The sequence below is a fragment of the Hippoglossus stenolepis genome, chromosome 15 (genome assembly GCF_022539355.2).
Source record: "Hippoglossus stenolepis isolate QCI-W04-F060 chromosome 15, HSTE1.2, whole genome shotgun sequence".
Classification (NCBI taxonomy): Eukaryota; Metazoa; Chordata; class Actinopteri; order Pleuronectiformes; family Pleuronectidae; genus Hippoglossus; species Hippoglossus stenolepis.
The window spans coordinates 7,394,334-7,416,769 of NC_061497.1; the positions used below are offsets into that span (position 1 = coordinate 7,394,334).

The 22,436-nt window shown below is 40.3% G+C and overlaps 1 protein-coding gene across 2 annotated transcripts in view; it reads left to right on the forward strand.

Annotated features, from left to right (window-relative positions):
* Positions 1-22,436, forward strand: part of gabrb4 (gamma-aminobutyric acid type A receptor subunit beta4) — a 60,404-nt gene that overhangs the window by 16,943 nt on the left and 21,025 nt on the right. For both annotated transcript variants that reach the window (XM_035179588.2, XM_035179589.2), the window contains exons 3-4: positions 15,322-15,389; positions 17,706-17,926. In XM_035179588.2, the coding sequence (XP_035035479.1) occupies positions 15,322-15,389; positions 17,706-17,926 (289 nt within the window). The remainder of the gene's footprint in view (positions 1-15,321; positions 15,390-17,705; positions 17,927-22,436) is intronic.

Sequence of the window (22,436 nt, forward strand, 5' to 3'; positions counted from 1 at the left end):
AGTGCGTTTTCTTTTCCCAGCTTTACATTTATGCGTTTTGTTTTTGATATGCTGTTTTCCCCCCTGTTTTTGAGTCTGTCATTTATGACTTTTGTTCGTCTCGTTGCCTTTGCTTTGTTCCGTTTGAGGTGAGATGTTTTTCTGCCTCTTTTTTTTTTGCCTCCTCGCGACGATGTGACTTTCTCTCCTTCTTTGTTGTATCATCATTTCATGTGCAAATAAATGAACTCTAAACTCTAGATGGCAGTGCAGGAGAAGCAAAGGGTATTAAGTAGTGAGATTAATATGGGAAGGAAATAAAAAGGTCTAAGAGGTGAAGAACAATTTTTGGGGTTTCTGCATACAACTTTCTCATAACTCTCGTGTACTTCATGTGCAGTGATGACGGCATCACTTGAGCTGATTCATTTGCCTTTTTTTTGGGCAATTCTTGTTAAATAAACACAGAAAATTCTGTTTTATAATATCTTTTGATTTCCAGTGGGCCTTTATCTGATAGCCAACATTTATCGGGTGACAGGAAATGAGGGGAAAGAGATGGGGTATGACATGGAGAGGTCTTCAGCCATATGTCGCTGCCTTAAGCTTTTAGGGCACTCCACTCTTTCACATTGCAAGGTCTGGTTGTCTTTATTCTGAAAACATGCTTTAGTTGCTGCATTGGTCCCAACAGCTTGAACAAAACTGAAGCTTGTGTATTGGTCACAAATTCATATATTAATGTACTAATAAAGAGCTAATTCATGAGATAATTCATATGTCCTACTGTCCTACTCTCCTGAGACGTATTAGCCATGATCATTGAGGGAGATCTACACATAATTACCATAGGTTAATATAATTATGCAGGCAGCTTCAGCAGGATGTAGGAATACACGGCGTGCCACCGAAGATTTACTGCACATGTAAGGTTACTCAGGAGATTAGCTCGGACACGGCATCGGTTAAAAGAGATAAAGACGTCTCCTTTGCCAGAAGAAAAAAGAACAGCATCCGCAAACATCTTTAGCTTTTCTACCTGTGCAGTTGAGTTTTTTTCCTCCCCACAAATGTTCACTTCAAGATTCATAAAGCTCACGGTCATAACGGCAATAATTAACACTGTCAATCTGTGACTTGCTGAATAAATTAGGCCAAAAAGTGAATAAATTATAAGTTGGAGCATAAAAGGACTATTAAATGAATCATACACTTCTTTAGCCAATAGTTTCCTAATGGCTGCAGGATAAAATCTTGCACTGGGTACACTTTGTCCTCAAGTGGCATTTATTTTCAGGCTGCCTTTTTGTTAGAGCCTGACTGATATATCGTTTGGCTGATAGTATCGACTGATTTTAATCGGTATAAGCATTAATGTTTTTGTTGATATGCGACAATAGAAAGCCTTTATTTTACAAAATGAAAAATGCAGAAAGATATGCATTTATGTTTATATTTCATGTTTATTGGCTTGATACAAATTCCATATATCTGGTTGTATTGGCGTTATCTTTTTATTTACAGTTATTCATAATACAGTTTATGGTTAAACTGTAAAATATCAATGGTTTCTTTGTCATAAGGGTTTGATAAAGGAATCTTAGGAATCATGGCAATTTTTTAAATAATATATATATATATATTGTCTAATAAAACGGTATCTTATTTTTTCATGTCCCTAATATCGGCATCGCCATTAACTCCCAAAACTCCATAAGGGTGGGGCTATACTTTATTATAATTATAGATTAAAAACAACTTTAAAGAGTCTCTATTTCTTTTCTTTTAAAATCATAGTTTAACACAGAATGCATCCCACACGTCATCTTGTGTGTGCTATATCAATACTCTACATGCCTGTCAAATCCAAATCCAGCTCTATATGTCTCTTGACATAATAGAGCATCATTTTGAATTTTTCTAAATCTTGCCATCCTCAGCAAGGAACTTGCAGGTTGAAGCTACTGTTTGACCTAAAAACACGTTTTTGATTCACTTCCTTGTCTAGATATTTCCATAGAGAGAACGGACTGATTATTTTACATCTTAAACATGACAATTTCATCAACTTTATACATTTTCAACAGTATTTAATTCTAAGAGCATGCAATTGAACTAAAATCTACTAAAACTGATTAAGGTTTTTAGATTAAACTAAAGCTTCTAATTCACTCTTCATCCTTTTGGAGCCCCTTTAATAATGTTCCTCTCGGGATTGTGATTTATGAGTCGGAAAGTCCACTGGTAATATGTGCGGTGTTTCATAATTCACTGACAAAGTCTGTGTATGTAGGTAGGAGGCATTGTTCATGTGCAGCTTTTAGTGTGGAATCTAATTAGGCTTCATATATCAGGTCCGAGGTTTGTGACAGGATAGGACGATAAGATGAGGCCACCTTTACTTTATCCCCTGTCTCTCTGACTTCCTGTGATGTACTGCCTCTGCTCTCCTGCTTTACCTCATCATTTTCTTTTGCCTCCTCTTCTGTCCCTTTTTCCTTCTATTTGCCGGAGCTGCTTTAATGATTTCCCTTTATTTACCAGCAAACAGCGATCTTACCGTGATGTTTCTTTATCCGTAGTTGCCTAAACAGCAAACTGTATTTTCCCGGCAGCTCGGCAGAGTTTGTGCGAGCAATTTCTCAGATAAATTATTATTCTCTGACAATAGCGAACGCTGCAGTGATGCCATGTGACCTTTATTTAATCAGGAGAATCCCAGTGTGACTGAGATTTCATTTTGAGGGGGCCATGAAGACGTAATAAAAAAAAATACAAGGGTATAAATATCATAATATACATTAGAGAATAGAAGATAATCAGCAAAGTACTGTTTAATGATCAACATACAATTACAACAAAAAACATTATCACAATAAAGTCAGTGGCTGTGTGCAGTAAATATCTGTAACACTGTAAACTAGAATGGCATTCAGAGCACGTATGCCAAGGCCCAACAGTCCTTATAAATGTAACCAAGTCGTATAGCAAAGCCAACAAAACAACACAGATCTATCATAATCCCAATACAAATTTTGATTACCATTTATTAGATCCATGCAGGGAAATCAGGAATATGTCAATAATCTTGCAATTTTATAAAATCCCGGATCTGCCCTTTTGTCCAGATCTACCCCAAAATGTAATGGGTTCTTTCTCGGCCCGAGTCCCATCCTTCCACCAAGTTTAGTGGGAATCTGCGATGTAGTGTTTTTTCGCAATCCTGCCGATATTAAGCTAACAAACAAAAAACAAAGGGACAGGGGTGAAAATATAACCTCCTTGGCAGATGTAATTAATATGTTATTGATATGGTCAAGTTTTAATTAAACGTAACACACAGGTATAAACAAAATGAGAAATGAGTGTTGAAGGTGGAGACAGACAGGACTGAAATATTGTTGTTTTCGTTAACATTCAATAAGTAATTGAAATAATTAACTCAAAAGAAAAGTAAATTGAACATACACTTTGACTTTTTGGTTTGGTCCATGTCCCATCCACTAACATGGAAAAGGCAAGTGTTAATAACATGATCTGCAGTCAGCCACCAGGTGGTGAGTGAGACAATTAAGCTTCACTTTTTGGGAGAAATCATCTCGTCCATCTTTATACACAGCCTCACACCTATTCTATGGTTAGCTAACATGGTTATTTCAGCTAATGCCAGCTAGTCATTAGTTAAAAGACACATTGTCCTGCATTAATTAACACATTCATGTAGGACAATGTCGCGCTGCATGCAGCACACAATACGCACGGCTAATTTGACACATTTAAGTTAAGTTGCACTTTCTGTGATCTTGAATTATAGCAATCTAAATTATGTTGCCTGGCCTCAGCAATCGAACAGTCACCTGATTAATTAACTTGCCTGTTTTTTGTTGTCTCCAATAGACACACATCAAATTGCATGATTAAATAAAAAGCATACAAGGTCTTTTGTGCATGGTGTCTTCCATTTTGACACACAGGGAGTGCTAAAATTAGTGGATCTAAAACCTTAGTGAATATATTGTTGTTCATCATGAGCAGAATAGGTTTTTTTCTATAGCTGCATTTTGTTTGAAATACTTTATTTTGGCTATTAACATCAGTACCACATACAAAGCAAGAATTTTGAAAGTGGTTTCCAAAAGTTAAAGATGAGCGGAGACGTAATGTATCAGCCTAAAGAAGTGTTGTTTGTTGAAGGCAACTTATTCAACTTTTTTTTTAAACACTTCTTGTATGTTATGTATGAGCATGGTGGCTCAGTGTTTGGCAAGAAGGTCTGGGCTCCAATCTGTTCCAAAGTGGAATCTTCCTTTTTGGAGTTTGCATGTTCATGTCCGTGTGAGTTTCCCCTGAGTGCTCCAGTTTCCTCCCACAGTCCAAAGACGTTAGGCCATAGGTAATCATGGAAACTCTAAATTGCCTGTCTGTACGTGAGTTATCCCTGTGATAGACGAGCGGCCTGTCCACTGCACCCAATGCATGCTGGGATATAGGCTCCAGCTGCCCACAACCTTGAGCAGGGGCATGTAACCTATAGAAAATGTATTATATTATAAATTGCCAGTTGTCTCAGGTCACAGCGAACCACATTCATCACTGTGCATCCGTGGTAATGGCCCGAAACTGCCATTAAACCTATTGTTTGTTATTTTAAAGGTGAAGTTGATATCAAAGTGTGTTTTGCGAATTTCTGAATCGTGCAGTTCCCTACTCTGGTTTTGTGAGAACGTGGGGATGTTTCAGGTCTTGAGGGTGCAGCATGAATAAATTCGGCCAACACAGTAGTTCCCCGTAGTGACCTAAATAGATTCATTCATAAAAGCAACATCCACGTTCACTACCTTGTGGCATAATAAAGCATCAGAACTGTAGACCCGCCTCCCTCTCAGTGTTCTCCAACGAGTTCCTTTAATATAGTTCAGAAGCTTTACATACTTTTAGACAGATATTACTGATGAGACAGTGGTAATCACGAGTTCTATTTTATTCCACCAGCCTTTAGATGAAATATATTCATTATTACGGTGAATGCCTTGTTTTATGTAGGCTACAGCATTAGCCCGCCCTATGTTGGGGTATGCTGTGTTCATGTACCTAATGAATGTTAATAACATCCTGACAACAAACATGGCCTATTTAGTTTTGTAAGGATTTCATCAGTACATATGCAGCAAAGTGTAATTTGCAAGCTGTTTTATTGTTATTTATGTTTGTTTTTGACTGCACCAAACCCCCCTCTAAACTTTAGAATCACTTCATCCGAGACAAAGGTAGCTGCGTTGTTATGAGTGATCACAAAACTCAGACGTGATAACCCCAACAGCAGAACAATGCTGGTGTTGAATTCGTTTGGCCTGCCACAAACACTGTTTGTTGAATTTGAAGGTGTCATCCCGGCTCCTCCTGTACTCGTTCACAGTCGATGTCGATCATACGTTTCGGTCTCATTAGCTTTGGCTTTGTGAGGATTTTCCACCCTTGATTCTGCTGCTCTCTGCCAAGATGGAAATAATTAATGATACTTTTGTGTTAAACACGGAGGAAAGAATTTCAGCGCGACCCGACGTATTGTTCCTTTTTTTTAACATTTATTTTTGCGAAAGGGGCTTCGTGAGCGCGGTGGCCATTGAAAGCAAAACCAAACACAGACTCGACTGGATAAATCATCATGCTTCTCTTGCAGTACTGTAGGGAAAATGCTGCACAGTTGCTATGGAACCCTCTGTTGCTAGGCAATGGGTTGATTATCTGAGTTTTTATATAAGAGGCAGAGTGGTATTTTCTTTGCTGTCCTGAAAATTTGTTTTTCAGGGGCTTTGCGACTGACAGGATCTGTGGATTAGTATGACAACGCTATCCTGGATTTTAATGAAATGTTTCCAGTTTGATGTGTGTCCTCTCTGGACTGTAAGGTGTGGCATGATGAATATTTAAACTCCACATTTACATGAGATACAAACATCATGAAAGATTTCACCGTTGCGCGGAAAACGCACGGTGCCTCTCTTTTCTATGCACACTCCTATACAAACCATATGTTTGACTGTGGAGCCTCCTTAAGGGGCCTCTTTAATCAGATTTCCTGTGACGACGCTGTGCGCTGTGCACCGAGACGTCGACTCATCAGCTGGAAACTCATTTTCCTTGGCAACAGTACAGAATCAACCCAGATCTGCCAGAAGAGTTAACTCGGCTCCTAATCTCAGCACCTGTTGGCTGGTAATTTATTCTGCCTCATTTATTAAAATATCCAATTTATAAGCAGTGGAGAATGGAGATTGTGGGGGGGTGGGCATCCTTATGTTGCCCTCTTGTGGTCGCGTTCAGATATCAGACTGATCAATCCTTTTTGTTTTGTTCTTTGTTCTTTGTTCTTTTTTATTTCTTTTGCAATGCACATTTATTTGGTTTACAGACGTGCCGTGGGGTTAACGGGTGTGTTGAAAAGGTCTCCCTCTCTCTGCGTGCTGTCTCCGTGTCCCTCTGAGCCTCAGTCACATGCACACGTACGCTTTATGTCGATGTAATATATTTAACATTCATCGTCTGATGGAGGATTTACGCAAACCTGAGTTTCTTTGTTCCTACTCTTTTGAACAGTCCCTGGTACATAGATACCCATACTCACATCACAAGCAAGTATCCAAAATGCAGATTACATTTCACAAGGCTGGTGGTAACAGTGTTAATATTAATATGTTATAAACTAATAAACTTTATTTATGTTATTGAATCAAATGCAGCTCAAAGTGCTTTACGTACGATGTTTAACAATAAAACGTATGAGAAAAAGGGTTAAACAAATATAACACTAAATCAAAAGACATGCTTGAGTTTATTAAAGCAAGATTATAAATATAAGGTTCAAACCGTTTTTCAAACGAGTCAACAGGAGACTTTTTTGGTGTCTATAAGTACAGAAACCTTCTTCACTGTATTTTTTGCAGTTTGATCGGGTTTGTTCACTGACCTCAGCGAGCAGAAGAACCCGATAGAAAACCTGAAAGATAAGATGCTGCCAGTCCATTTGTGGCTTTAAAAACAAGTATTTAAAATCTACCTGGAAACCAGAGAATTGATGCTAATGCCAGTAAAGAAAGTAAAATTCTAGCTTTTCAATTTTGAACAAGTTGCAGCTATCAATGTTTGTTTTTTTGGTAGGCCTTAGTGCATTCAATTACATTTTGCATCAACCTGATGCAGAAAAAAAAACTAAGTGACGGACTATGGAGATCAACATTAGTACGACAACCCAGTGTAACATTCTTATCGTACCAGAGGTTTAAAATTCTCTTATTTTGGAGGGAAATTCCAAGAAAACAATACGTAGACAATATGTCAACTATCGATAAATAAATAATACTTTCATCAAATACAAAGCAAATGTTTAGATGAATGGAAGGACGTCACACGATAAGTAAAAAAAGCATAAACTCAGACATAGGGTCAATATTTTTACAATGCTGATTGCTGAAACTCCTACCACTGTCACTAAAAGATTAAATAATTTTTAATTATTATTCATTTTGGTATTAGCCTATTGATTGTACATCATACAAAGGCAAAAAGATTCTACAAATACTATAATTATCAAACATCTGGCAGCGCTGGTGCCTACGACTGATGTTGTCTTTAAAGGCAGTGAATTCTGTTTACAGTCAAACATCGAATGGTTCCTTAAGCGCTTTTATAAATTTCTGCAACACTCACACGTGCCTTGTGATTTGAAGATGTTGAATATCTAATGTCCAGACTTGTAACAGGTCAGCCCAAATTAAGGTCGGGTCACACATACGGGAATGTTTTAGCGTTGAACCTTCCCCTCCTGTTCACTTCCAATCAGTGCGAGCAAGGAGGCGAATAAAACATTGGCTTCCCCGTGGCGAGGCGAATCGCAGCATGTCTTCTCAACTTTGGTGAACTTTGACTTTTTCGCGTATGTGTGACCGTGCCCTTAGAAAACCCCTATTACGAGTCAGCTGCTCCCGTGCTGCCAGAGGCTGCACCCTCAGTGACACATCCACCCTCCCTGGAAGTCAGGATACGTCTTTAAAACTTACGACCGTTCCCCTGCACCGGACGTATATTGTTTTGAAATGAAATGCCATTACCAAAGAAAACATTAAATAGAGCAGCCTCGCCGCCCTCTAAATCAGTTTAGCTTGTTTGCCCCGAGGCGAGATAAGACCGTCAGACTGGAAGCCGAACGTGGCGACACATTGTTGGAGCTGAGAGGACGGCATATACACAGATAATAAGTAAAGGAGGGGGACAGCTCGGCTGAATAGGAAAAAAAAGAAACTGTCAACAAGGAGTGAGAAAATGATAAGCGCGGCGAGATGCATGACCGGCTGCTTTTTCAACACAGCAGCGATCGTGATTGCTAATAATTCCTTGAGCCGCGATCCAGGCCAACAGTTCACACACAGCCGAGGTGTTGTGAGAATGATGTAATCACGAGGAGCTTTCCCAGGGATCATCAGACGGGCAGCACCACTGAGGCACCATATCATGTAAATGTTCCAGCATTTAGTCTCACTGTGCAGGTATGTAAATATTAATAAGGGGGTATTTCCCATTAAAATGAGAGGAGCTAGGCCCATATCAACCCAGAAGACTCGGCATTCATTCCGACACCACAGCTGCCCTCACTTTAACCCCATAGTGCTGTAGATGATAATTCTTACCACATTCACCATCTCCCTAGTTATTTATTGTCAATTACCTAGTGGAGCAGAAATTGAAAAAGAGGGAGATCGAATGTAAAATAGAAATGTTTCAGCTTCTAACCTGATGCATAATCTCTCTTATTAACGCCCTATCGTGTCAGATAGAAACTAAATCCCTGGATCCACCCATTTATCGGGTATTTATTCCAAACTGCAATGGGGTCTTCCTTGAGTCATGCTCCACCCCTCCACAAAAAATATACGTGCAACCCCCTGAAGGCGGTTGTTCTGTGTGGAGTTGGCGTGTTCTGTGATGGCGTGGGTTTTCTCCAGGGAAGTCTGACTTCCTCCTAAAGTCAGAAGACATGCCGCTTAGGTTCATTTGAAACTCTAAAAAGGTTTTTCTCTATGTGTCGGACCTGGATGGATGGATGACCTAGCCCCTGTTTTTCGGGGGGGGGGGGTCCTGCAATTCAATCAAGATCAGTGCATGTTGTTTCTTTATCTCGTCTGTTTTAATGCACCAGATACAGAATACACACAACAGCAAACCACAGCTAGTGAAAAGATTGATATGTTCAAAATATTTGCCTCAGGACTTCGGGATGTCTTTCACTCACTCTTTTCTTTTGTTTCACAAAATTCAACCTTTAATAAACTAGAAAACTACAGTTTATTATACGACTGTATTCAGGCCCTTTGCTCTTCAGTATTAGTATTGTTTTAAAAAAATTAAAAAACCTATTCAGTGGATACAAATAAAGCAATGTGTTTTTATTATTTTTTTTTAACACCGAAAGAATTATTTCAAGATGTTTTATTTAAAGTTGTTTTTAGATAAGTGTCATTCTTCTCACCGATTTTGAAAGTGCGAGTGCAGGTCAGGTTTTATTTTGAGAACGCTGTGGTGACAAGGTGAGTGCTCCTGTATCACTAAAGCAGGGTCAACATATGCAGGGAGAGAGCGAGAGGGAGACGTTCAGTGCGTTCTGTTTTCATCTTGTGAACGAATGTACTTTGACATCTCGAGGGAAAACTTTTACTGGTTGCCTTCACAAAGTGCAATAGGAAATGGCCCTACATTTTCCTGTGTTTTCTTCTCTTTTTTTTTTTAGAAAGGAGATGGGAGATGGGCCGGGGAATATGACAAAGCTTCGGGGCGTTCAGTGGTAGTGTGAGCGGTGGGGGTGGGGGGTGGGGAAATAGGATTACAGGATACAAGAGAGAGAGGATAGATGGGCCTTTTCAGTCAAGTGGGTTGCTGCGTGGTTAATATTTTACCACCAGAATTTGAAGGGGAAACATCACAATTAACCAACATCTCCGGGAAGGGACCCATCGCAAAAAGCGATGTTTGAGCCATTTACAGTAGATGAATCAGGTTCTATGGAAACAGTAGTAATAGATTTAATTTTAGCTTTAAGTTTCTCTTCATTATCTGATGTTATCGTCATTGTCCATTCCAACAGAGTTTTACAGTAGAAATCTTTTACGTCTCTTTATTTCTCTGTGATGTCTTAGATGAGTACAATCGTGGCGGCCTGCCTTCAGGCTGCAGAGGTATTTCCTGACGCTAATGCCTCAGCATCATGGGGATAGCACAGGATAGTACACAGCTCCGTTGGGAGCAAAGCTCACAAAGGTCGGCTCATTTATCTGGCTTCTATTTCCCGACAAATGTCTGTCTGTATGTGGAACACGTATCTCGGGAAACCTTTAATCTTATCGACTTCACACTTTACATGTGTATTGTTAACAGTCCAGGGGATCCAGCAGTCTCGAGTGTGGTGCGATCTGGACACAAGTGACAGTGGGGGCGGGACAGTGTGCCTTCAGTCTGCGGATGTAGTCCTCGGATGAACAGCAGTGGTCCCCAACCGGGTCACACCGTGGGTCAAAATCACCACCAGATCATTTCGATAATTTGATTACTTTTATTCCACCATTCAGGGGTGTCGGGTACTGACATCTGTCACTGCAGCAACATTCATAGAATCACTCCATTTTGGTTAAAGCACAACATTTAATATTTCCGCTGCCATGCTTTATATCAAGCCAAATTAGGGAGACCTCGGAAATATTGGACATGCGATCTTTGAAAACATATTACCAGTTAAGTAAATCATTCAAACGTTGACATAAACCACACACAGTCAGTTTCATTTTAGGAAAAACATTGACAATAAAAATCTTCACTGCAGTTAAACCCGTTCCAAACAGGCAGAACGGACACTAGTGGTAAATGATTTATTTGTCGAGAACTAACTTGCACCGTGTCCATTTGTTAACCTCTGCATTAACTGCTCATCACACAGCTGCCACGGGGTTTACCAAGCATTCCACAATTTTTTGGAGCCCAGGTGGTGTTTAACACATGCGTGTGTGCCAATACTATTTCATTTTCAAGCTGCATCACAATAACTACCAGATGGGTTCATGCATTAATATGTTTGATGTAAGTGTGGTGAGGGTTTTTTTTTTTAAATGTGCATTCACTGGCACGGTGCTTAAGGTGAGAGACTCTTCATCATGTCGTGCGGTGGGATTTATGGAGAATAGTTCTGGTGCAGACACAGACTGAGGAGTGCACAGGGTGCGATGCAGGATCCGACCCTGGCAGCGCGCCCTGCAGGAGGCCGCTCGGAGCCTGTTGGAGTATGCAAACGTTTGTTGAAAAATATGTTCCGAGCCTTATTCCACGATAACCTTGGCTTCACCGTCGCTCCGGGTCAGTGTGCTTTACGACTGCAGATTGTGTGTGGGGAGGTGCTCACATCCTATTATGCTTCCATTCAGCTCTATCCGTTTCAGAGGGTGGGAATACACTCCGCACGATGACAGGCTTGTGAAAAATGTTTGAAATCGTGCTCATTACTCATTTTATACAACCGGATATACAATGGGCTCCGTGCTCTAAATCACTGAAAATGAAATGAATTAGTGGATCAGCGGATCCGTGCCGTTATTACAGTGATAAACATTATAGTTAGTGAGGGTAAAGTGCAGCTCATCTTTATTTCAGGGTGTGGATGGTATTTGGACATACTAGGGTTATATTAGGAATTTTAATAACTCATCAGTTTCCATGGGCTCTGCACTGTGCACGTCTGCAACCCACGGACATCGCTGTGACTGTTTGAAAGTTGCAGATCTGGTCTGGTTAAAGAAGACGTTGATTTAATTATTTTTTTTCATTACTCTGTCTGTTTGGTGATGCCGTGCAGTACGTGCTTCAGCTGAGTGTGGGAATGAATCACCCGGTCCTGTGTGAGTCACAGTGGTCCATAACTGTCTGTACCTCATCCTGCTGTTTTCGCATCAATCGTGCAAACGATATCACATTGTTACAGAAATTAAGAAACGCTGACTCCAGTGTGACACGGTGCTAATTATACCTCGCAAATATATGTAAGGCTTTGTGAGCACTCTGTGATATACCTCACCGATGCCGGCAGTCACGCTGTACAAAAAGTGTTGCGTATAGGGAGTGAGGCTGTGTACAAGTGACATAAGCTGATGTTCAAATGCAAATAGGACGCACAACCTAACTGGAGCACTTTTATCGTTCCCAGCGTCTTCTGTTTTATTCTTAATTTGTGAAAGTCAGTGAAAAGGACCCGGGGAAACGAAGCAACCGAGAGAGAAGACGGGGAAAAAAAAGAAAAATTCAAATACACATAAACTGCACCGCAATCACGGCTCCATAGGTTCTGTCCCTCTTGAATTTGATGACATGCAGTAAAGTACATACTGTAGTGGAGCTGTTTTCTGTGTTGTTTATGACCCTTATGCTAATGGAATTTTCACTATACTACCATGGAACACTGTGTGGATGTACTGATTCAGCACCGCCACATGAGCCAATCACTGAGCTGTTTCTGCTGCTTCTGCTGCTTCTGCGTCAGCAATTCATATTTCCTGCTCTGATAGTTCTGACTGAAGAGGAAGGGGAAATGGGGAAGCTGTTAAGGACCAAAACTGTGTAGAATGAGAAGAATTTGCAATAATAAAAAACTGTGAATCATTGTCGACACGAGGTGAGCGGCTGGGGTGTACAGCACTCGAGTCCCCTGCAGTTCTGCATCGAGCTTCTTCAGCGTTCCCCGTCTGTGTTGGCCAGAGAGAAACTGTGGTTGCAGTGCGATGCAAAATATTCCAGAGTTTGTTTGGATAAAACCTAATCTGAAAAGCGCTGACACCAACAAAATGAATAAACTCTGGGTGAGCTCAAGGCTGAGGGAATACCCTAGTAAATGGTCATTTATCATGGCAATTATTTTAACTATATTGTACGCACAGATGTTAAGTATGCATTTTGCTTCTGCTTATTTCATCACCGCCGCCACGGAGGTTATGATGTCATCTGTGTGTGTTTGTTTGTTAGCAGGATTACGCAAAAACTACTGAAACGATTTCCATGGAATTTTGTAGAGGGCTGGGACATGACCCAAGGAAGTACTCGTAAAATTTTGACTGAAATTGTTTTTACTTTCTTGAAAAATCAAGTATTTTTAGGGGACTGATATTGATTAAGTTGTGCAATTTGTTGCAGGACCAAATCAAAAACTGGATCTTGTGAATTTAAATGTGTTTTCATAAAGGGACTGTTGGAAGAATGTACTCTACTGAGTTAAATCAGATTTTCTTTTACTTCTCAGAAGCAAACTACTTTCCTCACTTGAACACACAACATAAATGGAGACCACTAAATCAGGATTTTCTGGAGCTAAATCCAATTTTTTTGAGAAATCTAGACATTTTTTGTGCGTGTTTATCTCGCTCTCTGTTGACATCATATGGTCTGAAGCCGTTGACAAACCGGCTTCCGCGACTGTGAGTGCTCAGGCCCTGTGAATGGATAATCCTTGTAAACCTAAAGTTGTCTGAATATTGAAGTGCGCTAAGTGTTTAGTGTACATGTAAGCAGCGTGTACCGTAATCATGTAAATGAGGCACGGTTTGCTCTTCTCCTTCCTTTACATGAACCGCTAGCCCAGAAATTAGTGTGGATGAGTGCATTTTTCTCAGTGTTGTTTCATAAATTTCTCAGAGTAACTGATCTCAACTTCCTGCTTCACGTACAGTGTCTGAGAAGCAGAAACAGATTTAAATCCGCTGTGTCACTGGCACCTTGTGCACCATCTTTAAACTGGAGATATTGCAGCGCTGATAGCAACGTGCGGAATGCATAGGTTTGAGTCTTGCACCATATATCATTATCAAATAATTTTAAGTGTAAACCTGAGTTCAGAACTTAAAATACTGTATTTACTGTGTTTAAGAATTTAGTTTGAATTAAAGTAAGTTAGCAGTGTAGCCACTGGTCATTAAGTGATGGACTCAATAGATCATTTATCTATACATCTTTATATCTATATATCTATGTTCTTGGCTCTATAAGGAGGATAATAAGCAAACAAAACTAAAGCGCGTGAGTAAACAAAGAGGAAAAAAGTTATTTCAAATGATTTGGTAGTTTTTTTCTTAAATTTCCTCTACACTTACACCCAATTTAGTTTGTTCAGTTAAGTCCAATAGGGGCCAATTTTTTTCTTGAGTTCCTCTTTGACTCCAAATGTGGGAAAATCCACTAATCCACTAATTTTTGTATTGCCTGTAGAGGAATTTGCCTTTCTGTTCATTCTGGCCAGTGCTTCATGTTTGATGTCACAAACGCTAACAGCATGCAAACAGAATCTCTCTCACCTCACGGTTTTGCCAAATAACACCTTCACCCAGGTGTCGTGTTTCCATCACTGTCGATCGGAGCTACAGCCAATTGAAACCGAGTCATTAGACCAGAGAGTGAATGCAGATTGTATCCATTTCCATCGCAGACAAAAGCCAGATGTTAGCAGGTGTTTTTTTAACCAGCAGAAACGGGTTTAAGATTATGTGTAACCCAACGGAACGAATCCAGGTGAAGGGATCTGGGACGTCCAGCTCCCTGAGTGGCTCATTGACTCCTGCTGGGACTGTTGTAGTGGCGGTTTGGTATCCACCCACTGACACTCAGTCTCAGTTGTTCTCTTGTAGAGATCAGCCATTAAAAAAAACACCTGCATACGTGTTATCTTCAGTTGCTCCTATCCTACAGGGCATGTGTGTTATCTTCAGTTTATGCTCATATCCAGTTTGCAGTTATTCTTGTCTGACCCTCACTGTTCTTTTCAACCAAGGCACAAAGTGTAATCCCAACTAAGAGAACTCACTCGACAGTCACTGCAATCAAATTGTTCTTTTTTTTTCTTCACACAGTCCCAGTCTTTTGAAATTAAACTATCACCACTCTTCTGATAAACGACACATTAGCTGTGCCCCGCGATGCTTGCATCAGCTTTTAAGCAGTTAACATCACTTTACTCATTCTAATTTCAGGCTATATCTTCTCTATTCTGCTTCCCTATATTCCCTCCGGTTTTGTTTTTCTCCTCCCTCTGCCTTTTTTCTCTCCGCAGATGTTCAGCGTCGTCTTTAAGACATTAAAATGAGCTGATTTATTAAACCTGTCATTAAATTTTGACCAGTTGCAAGGGAAATCCACATAAATTTCCATTATCAGTACTCCGGCTCTATTACTTTGCTTGGTGCACACTTAAGAGCTTTCTAACTACAACACATCTAATCCTATTTTTACTCATGTGTTGACATGTGTTTTTTTTGTGTGCTCCTTCAGGTCCTCCAGTCATCGTAGGAATGAGCATCAACATAGCAAGCATCGACTCCATCTCAGAAGTAAACATGGTAAGTTTTGGTCTCATGTTTTTTTTTCTTTTTTCGTACTGATAGGCCTCATTTGTTTTGTCTCAAATGTGTCCACACACTGGAGGCTTCTCTCTGCCGACTCTACTACTGACTATCGTGCTGCATTCGTCACACACCTCCTTTCAGCTTGCCTGACGAATATATGATCCCTATCCCCAAACGCTGCAAGTTGTATTTCTCAAACCATTTTTCAGACATGTACTTTAGAAAATGCCCGCACAACGCACAGTGCGTTCACAACAACACAATCTCCCGAGTGTTCAGGCGAGGGATGGTGCAGCTTGAAGGACATAACGTAGTTTACGGCACATTGACACCTGAGTTGGCTCATATCACCAAACGCTCTCGAATCTTGTTGTCTTTCCAAGTAGACACCTTGTTGGTGGTATGATTCCTCTTCTCAGGCACTTCCTGAGATATTTTTTATCATTTTTATTCTTTTCAGTTTTCTGTCAAGTGTTAAAAACATCATTAACACGTCCTGCTGTATTCTCACTCGGACATAATCCTGAGTTTTTACTAGGGGGTTGTCGTGAAAAACTCCGCAGCAACCGACTTGGACATCTGCGTTCTGACATACAGGCCCTCAAGAAAATTACAGGAGAATATCCTGAGTTCAATGCATGTTTGAAAGCAGCTCAGACTGGTTTGATCTTTGTCGGCGGGCAAAGTATATCACATGTTTTTACTAAATTAAACCCTTGGCTCACACAATAAACATAAAAGTGTATTTGTTAGTTTTTTTCTCTTTTTGTCCAGAACTATTGTAAATTCAGTGACAATATCCCTTCACTGTTTTGCAAGAAATGCAGCACATGCTCTTCTGGTGTGCGGCACAGATTTGGTAGCAGTCAGAAATACAGGCTGAGGAGTGAGGAAGGCAATATGGCAGCAGGGAAAGCGATGACGTCACTCTGTCTATTAGCACTCTCTTTATTTCACTCAGCGTCTCAGTCACTCAGAGTGCAGCTCACTCCTCCCACATTTCTCCCGACATTTATACACAGAAGATGCAGAGTGGGAATCTAGCAGAATCTAATTAGTGTATTAGGTTCTCAATGACAATACACACTACTGATGTTTGCTTTAAATATGATGAGAGATCAGATGTTAGAAATTACACGTAAAGATTCAACGAAAACAGGTAAAATGTCAACTTTCGAATATTTTTTTGCCTTTCCCCTACTGTATTTGAAATAGTTCATTGTTAATGATAAAACTACGATGACAGAGTTGATTGATTTGTTTATCGGTATTATGGCTGAGTGCTAATTAAGAGCTTGGTGTTCATTCATTTGTTGACAGGTGACATTTTTCATTTCAACACACTGTATGATTAATAATGAATCAGGACATAAGGGACACAAGGTGTCTTATAATGTTGATACTGCTCAAACATGTGAAGTGTGGCTGAACACATCATTTGAACTGTTAAAATAAAAATGACTTTCTAATTCAATAACAATATCATCAAAGTATCAAGGTCAGTAATTGATAAAAAAAAAAGAAAGGAGAAACACTGACGACATTTAGCACGACAGCCAATAAATTAATTTTTATTATATTGAAGGTGTGAGGCAGCGTGCCTGAAACTGGTCGACACAATATTTAAATCTCTTTGCATCATTTGCAACTGCAGAGGTTTTGCATGAAGTCAGTGACACTGATAAGTGCTTCTCATGACTCGCACTGTGAACAGTCCAGTGCTTTGACTACAGGGGCAGTGATGTATTAGCCTGCAGACATTATACCTTCACTTGAGTGCTTTTCCTGTTAGATACAGTATTGTGCAGGAGCACTAGTACAGCTGTATTTGTTGGTTTGCTGCCCATGTCTTATTCCACAAATGCTGAGTAGTTTAGTTTCCCTTATTGCATGGAAAGGCTGGTTGTGGATGCATTTATTTGTTGCTGACATAGTCTTATCAAAGTTGCCTTTTCTTCTTTTTTCCACTTCTTCATGGTAAAGCACTGAATCAAGTTTTTTTTAATTTTGTCGTCTTTTTGTATGTTGCACATTGTTCTTGTTTTCCAAATACTTTATGGTTCTATCATTTAACTGTGTTTTTATGCCTGATATCATTTGTAAACCTTTTCTTTTTTCCTGTGATCTGCTCATAAGTTCCTCTCAGTTTGATAAACCATGTTTACTGTTTTTGAAGAGGTCAATCTCTGTGTCTAGCTTCATCAGCCACTGGCAGGAAACAATAGGATCAACACAAAATAGAAAAGCATTTTCTTTTCTAAATTGTTTTTTCTTGTCTGTGACTTCATACAAGTTTTCCCATCTCCCCAGGACTACACCATCACAATGTATTTCCAGCAGAGCTGGCGAGATAAGCGTTTGGCCTATAGTGAGCTGAACCTAAACCTGACTCTGGACAACCGTGTAGCAGACCAGCTGTGGCTCCCTGACACCTACTTCCTTAATGACAAGAAGTCCTTTCTTCATGGTGTGACAGTAAAAAACCGTATGATCCGACTGCACCCAGATGGCACTGTCTTATACGGGCTGAGGTAAGAGCAGCAGAGACTCTGCAATCTATCTATCATGTGCATTGATGACGTTACACTCTGTGTGGTTGATCCAGTGGTTTACATCAGCATCTCTCATTTTAACATGTGGCTAAACCCGCAGAAAACCAGTTTGATTTAGTTTTCTCCATTTCAACATGTTTCTACCAGACACCATGAACATGAGGTCCTTTTCAGACACGCACCATTGAAGTCAGTAATGTTCAGAAAAGGTTTGAGTGTTCATTCAAGTGCACAGCTGAACTTTTTTTTCTAAATTGGGTGAGTGAGTTAAAGGTAGGATTGGTAATTTGTTTCAGAAACATTATTTATCCATTTTATTAAAATCCCCTTCACATCCTAAAAGCCATCAATATATCAGTATTCTGAAAGGTTGGGGGGGAAAAGCTTGTGTCTGTGGCTCTTGCAGGACTGTAATAAACACGACCAATCATTTCATCCCGACTGAATGGAATGATTGGTCAGTGAATCTGTCTGTTACTAACCAACCTGCCTGCCAGTGCTGCATATGACCAGAGCCTTCAGCTGGAGAGACATACATTGCTACACCGGAGACAACAGCCAGACGTTAGCAAGGGAGCCACGATTACCAACCCCAGCTTTAAATTGATACTACAGTCGTTTTCAGACATGACCTACGGATAAAGGTTTCGGAGAGTGCGGTCCAGACTTTACCCACAGTTTGCTTTTCACACATGCACAATGCAGCGGGAGGTTCTCTGCACAAACGTGTTCACAACAGCAACAAATCCTCTGCATTATTCAGGTGAGAAGTGAGGCAGCTGGGTTGAGCAGGTAGAGGCAGGAAGTAACATTTTAATTTCACTGCGGAGATAACGTGATTTACAATGTCTTTACAACATAGACACCGCTGTCAGCTCTTATCGGCGGTGTCTTCTAGTAGCACCGCTTGTTCACCCGAAGATATTTGTTTTCTTTTTGTTATTTACATTTTTTAGTCCGTCACGCGTTAGAAGCAACCCCCCCACTCCTGCTGTGTTCTCACATTGGATTCTGCGCACACATGCACCTCCTAACCCGGAGAAAGTGCAGAGAATCTATGGAATTCAGTGCCTGCCTGAAAGCAGCTTATGGGACTTTTTAAGTAAGAACTCATACATTCTTCCTCTAACAACTCAAATGATGAGTTCAGGAGCAGTAAAAGGCAGCACAGCTCAGCTCAGTCCTCTCAGCTTCTGCTGCTGCAGCTTTACTTAGTCTGGTATATGACCAGTAACTGGCAGCTAATGCAAACTCTGGGTTCACTGACTTTATGACTCTTCTCCACTTGTGCTACTGTCACAGCACATTATAGTATTAAGCATTATCCCATTATTGTTAGTTGCGGACGCTGTAGTCCCTGTTCAGTAAAATGTATGGTCTTCCTCATATTCCATATGTCTCCTGTTTGCTCTTGAAGTCCAAAGACACACTCTAAAGTTGTTAATGTGAGTGAGAATGCTTGTTCGGAGCTACTGTCTGGCAACTGGTCCTGTGTGTTTCTCTGCCTCTAATCTGGAACAGTTTTCGAGAAAGAAAGGGTTTGTCGTGTCTATTTAAATCTTAAGTTTGGAATCATTTAATGATGCAAGGCATGTATAATGCCACCAATAGAAAATAGGGATATACAAGTAAAGTATGTCATCTATGCTTCTCACCCTGTGATCTTAAACCGATTGTGTATGTAGAGAAAATGAATGGATGGCATACAAGTATTTAGAAATCTAGAGCAAGTAAAGCTAGCAAATACTCAAATATGATTTTTGACCAGGAGTAACAGTGCCATTCCCACAAGGAAGGGTATGTTTTCCAAGCAGGAGACAGCTGAAGACCTCATATGATTACTTTTAACTAAACAACTCTTGAATTTGTAATTGGCCTCTGTCATTTGGCAGTAAGTAAAACAACAACTAAAAAAAATAACTAATGATCACACGTGACACCGAAAACACAAGATCAACGCTTCATCTATTGGCCATTTTGTTCTTTGGCATGATGAATCATGACGTTTTTATTTTTGGCAAGAATAAACAGTCTTGAAACTTTGATTTTTGAAGTTATTACACTACAAACTTCTAAGTTTGATTCCGAAGGAGAGTGAGGAATATTTAATCCAACATTCACTGACCCAGAAAGGCTATAAAAAGGTTTGAGATGTCCGCCACCTAAATGTCCCAGAAGACTGTGACAACCTAGACAATTCAATCAACAGTAAATGTGCACGGAGGGACTGAAAGTAAGAACGCGTCCCGAGGTTTGTTCAAACTCAGAAAGCATTGCTGCTTTTTCCCATCACAATTCATTAAAATAAAGTAGTTTGATGGCAGCAAAGGAGCGGGGGATGTGTTTTGTTCTGTGAATAAAAGAAAATGAGTGTTTAGATCATATGAGGTAATGAATTATTAATGCGATGATCAGTATTCAGAAACTCTGAATTACTGAATTGGTGCTGACACAAAAGAAGATTTGATGGCATAACTTTTTTTTTTCTTTCCCTTTATGACTCTTCAGAAGACTATTACCAACACCGTTACAATGCAGTCTCACTGCTGTCGAAGCTGTAAATGTCTGAGGACTAAAATTAATCCTTAATATTTGTTCTTTTTAACCCTCTTGTCATAAATGCACATGGGTGTGGCAAACTAATTTTAGCTGCTGACCAGATAACTAAGAGCAATCCTTGAGAAGCATGGTGCAATCCTGAGAAAGGTCATGCCTCGGATTAATTTAAATGACACCTATTCTGCTTTTATTCAGGTTCATTATTTTATTTGGGTTATTACCTCTAAAGGTTTACATACTCTAATCTGAGAAAAAAATGTCCATTGCTGCAGCTCCTCTTCTCAGCCTCTGTCTAAAACACTTGGTTGTAGCTCCTGTCTCTTTAAGGCCGCCCCCCTTATAAAGCCCAGTCTGCTCTGATTGGCCAGCAGACCCACTCTGTCGTGATTGGTCAACTGCTTCCATGTATAAAATGTCGGCCTCTGTTCCTGCTTTGTTAGGGGGCGTGCCAGACTAGCTAGATGTCATGTGACCATGGTGGATCCAGGGTTGAGGCCAGAGGGGCACTGCCCCCAGCTTAAATCTGAAGAGCCCCTTTCCTGTCAGTAGCAATAACAATTTAAAAAACATATTCAATGATGTGTGGCTTTGCTCATAGAGATAAAAATCAACAAGTAATGACTTAAATGCACAGCATGCTGAAGCAGGACTTGTGCAAATTGGCAACTCTGTGTAAATTGTGGCCCTCTTATGGCCCCTGATTAAGAAAAATCCGAGATACGGCCCTGGGTATGGCATCACAACTTTAGAACTTTGGGTTTTTAAACTTTGCAGACCTTTTATAAACACAAAAAACTATAACACACTAGAGGAAAGGGAAAAACTGAAAAAGCGTATTATACCTCATATTAACTACAATCAGTTGAAAATGTTATTTCAAGAATAAACCATGTAAGTGAAACTCTGCCTTTAAAAATTTACCAGTTTTTGTGTTTGTACTGGCCAAAAAAAACAAACATTTGCCTGGCTCCTTCAAATGAAGCAGGAGGAAACAGGATCCATTTCATGCCAAAGTGGTACCACTATGACAATACATCACCTGATCTGAATAAACATTCCCAGCTGCTCCACTTGGCAGACCTCAGCACACGCAGCTCTCCCTGGAGCTCCAGAAGCACCAAGCAGGCACGAGTGTCATAGGACCGCAAGAAAATTGCATTACACCTGTGTTTTCGCCTCTGTGCTTGCATGAAACTGAAAAGCCATAGATGTGATGCATTGCACGTTGGCATCGGCCATTCCTCCACCATCTCACCTTCAAACCCACACAGAGGTTTATCATCACCCTCTGCAGTGACAGCATATGGCAGATGGCGTCAAACCGTAACTACAAGCAGTGAAAATTCCACATGCGTCGGTGATTCCAGGACCTTTACAAGCCTCCTGTAAGCATGTAATTGCATCGCCTTGGTGGAATGTTTGACTTTACCCAAGGGTTGTGTGGACCTTTTCCTCCAGAACAATAGATGGAACTTTAACAATAGATGTTGTATTCTCAGTTCATTTCCATGGTGCTCCCCTCGTGTATGACTGCTCGAGGTTTTTTGTTGTCTTAAATGCGTTTCCTTGTAAAGAGCGCCTGTTCGAATCTATCCCCTGTGCTGCACTTGAGCACAGTAGAATGCAAACTGTGGACAATCACATTTCACACCCTGCTGCACCTCATGATGTGCTCTCACCTATTCACTCACTGTGTAATGTGCTGATGCTGGTGTTTGTCTTTTTTTATGTAGCCTTTATTTACCTTGTTTCCTGCTGCTTACATCGATTTTGATCTGAGCCGTGCTGATTGGTGTTGATCAACCAATTCTATTTTTGTGTTCATTTTAAGTACAAGCTCGCATTGTCTCTGCTTTACAACTGTGTCTTCAGGTTCTTACCCACTGATCTCGTGTTGGGTGTTGAAAGGTGTCTTCTCTGTACCTGCACT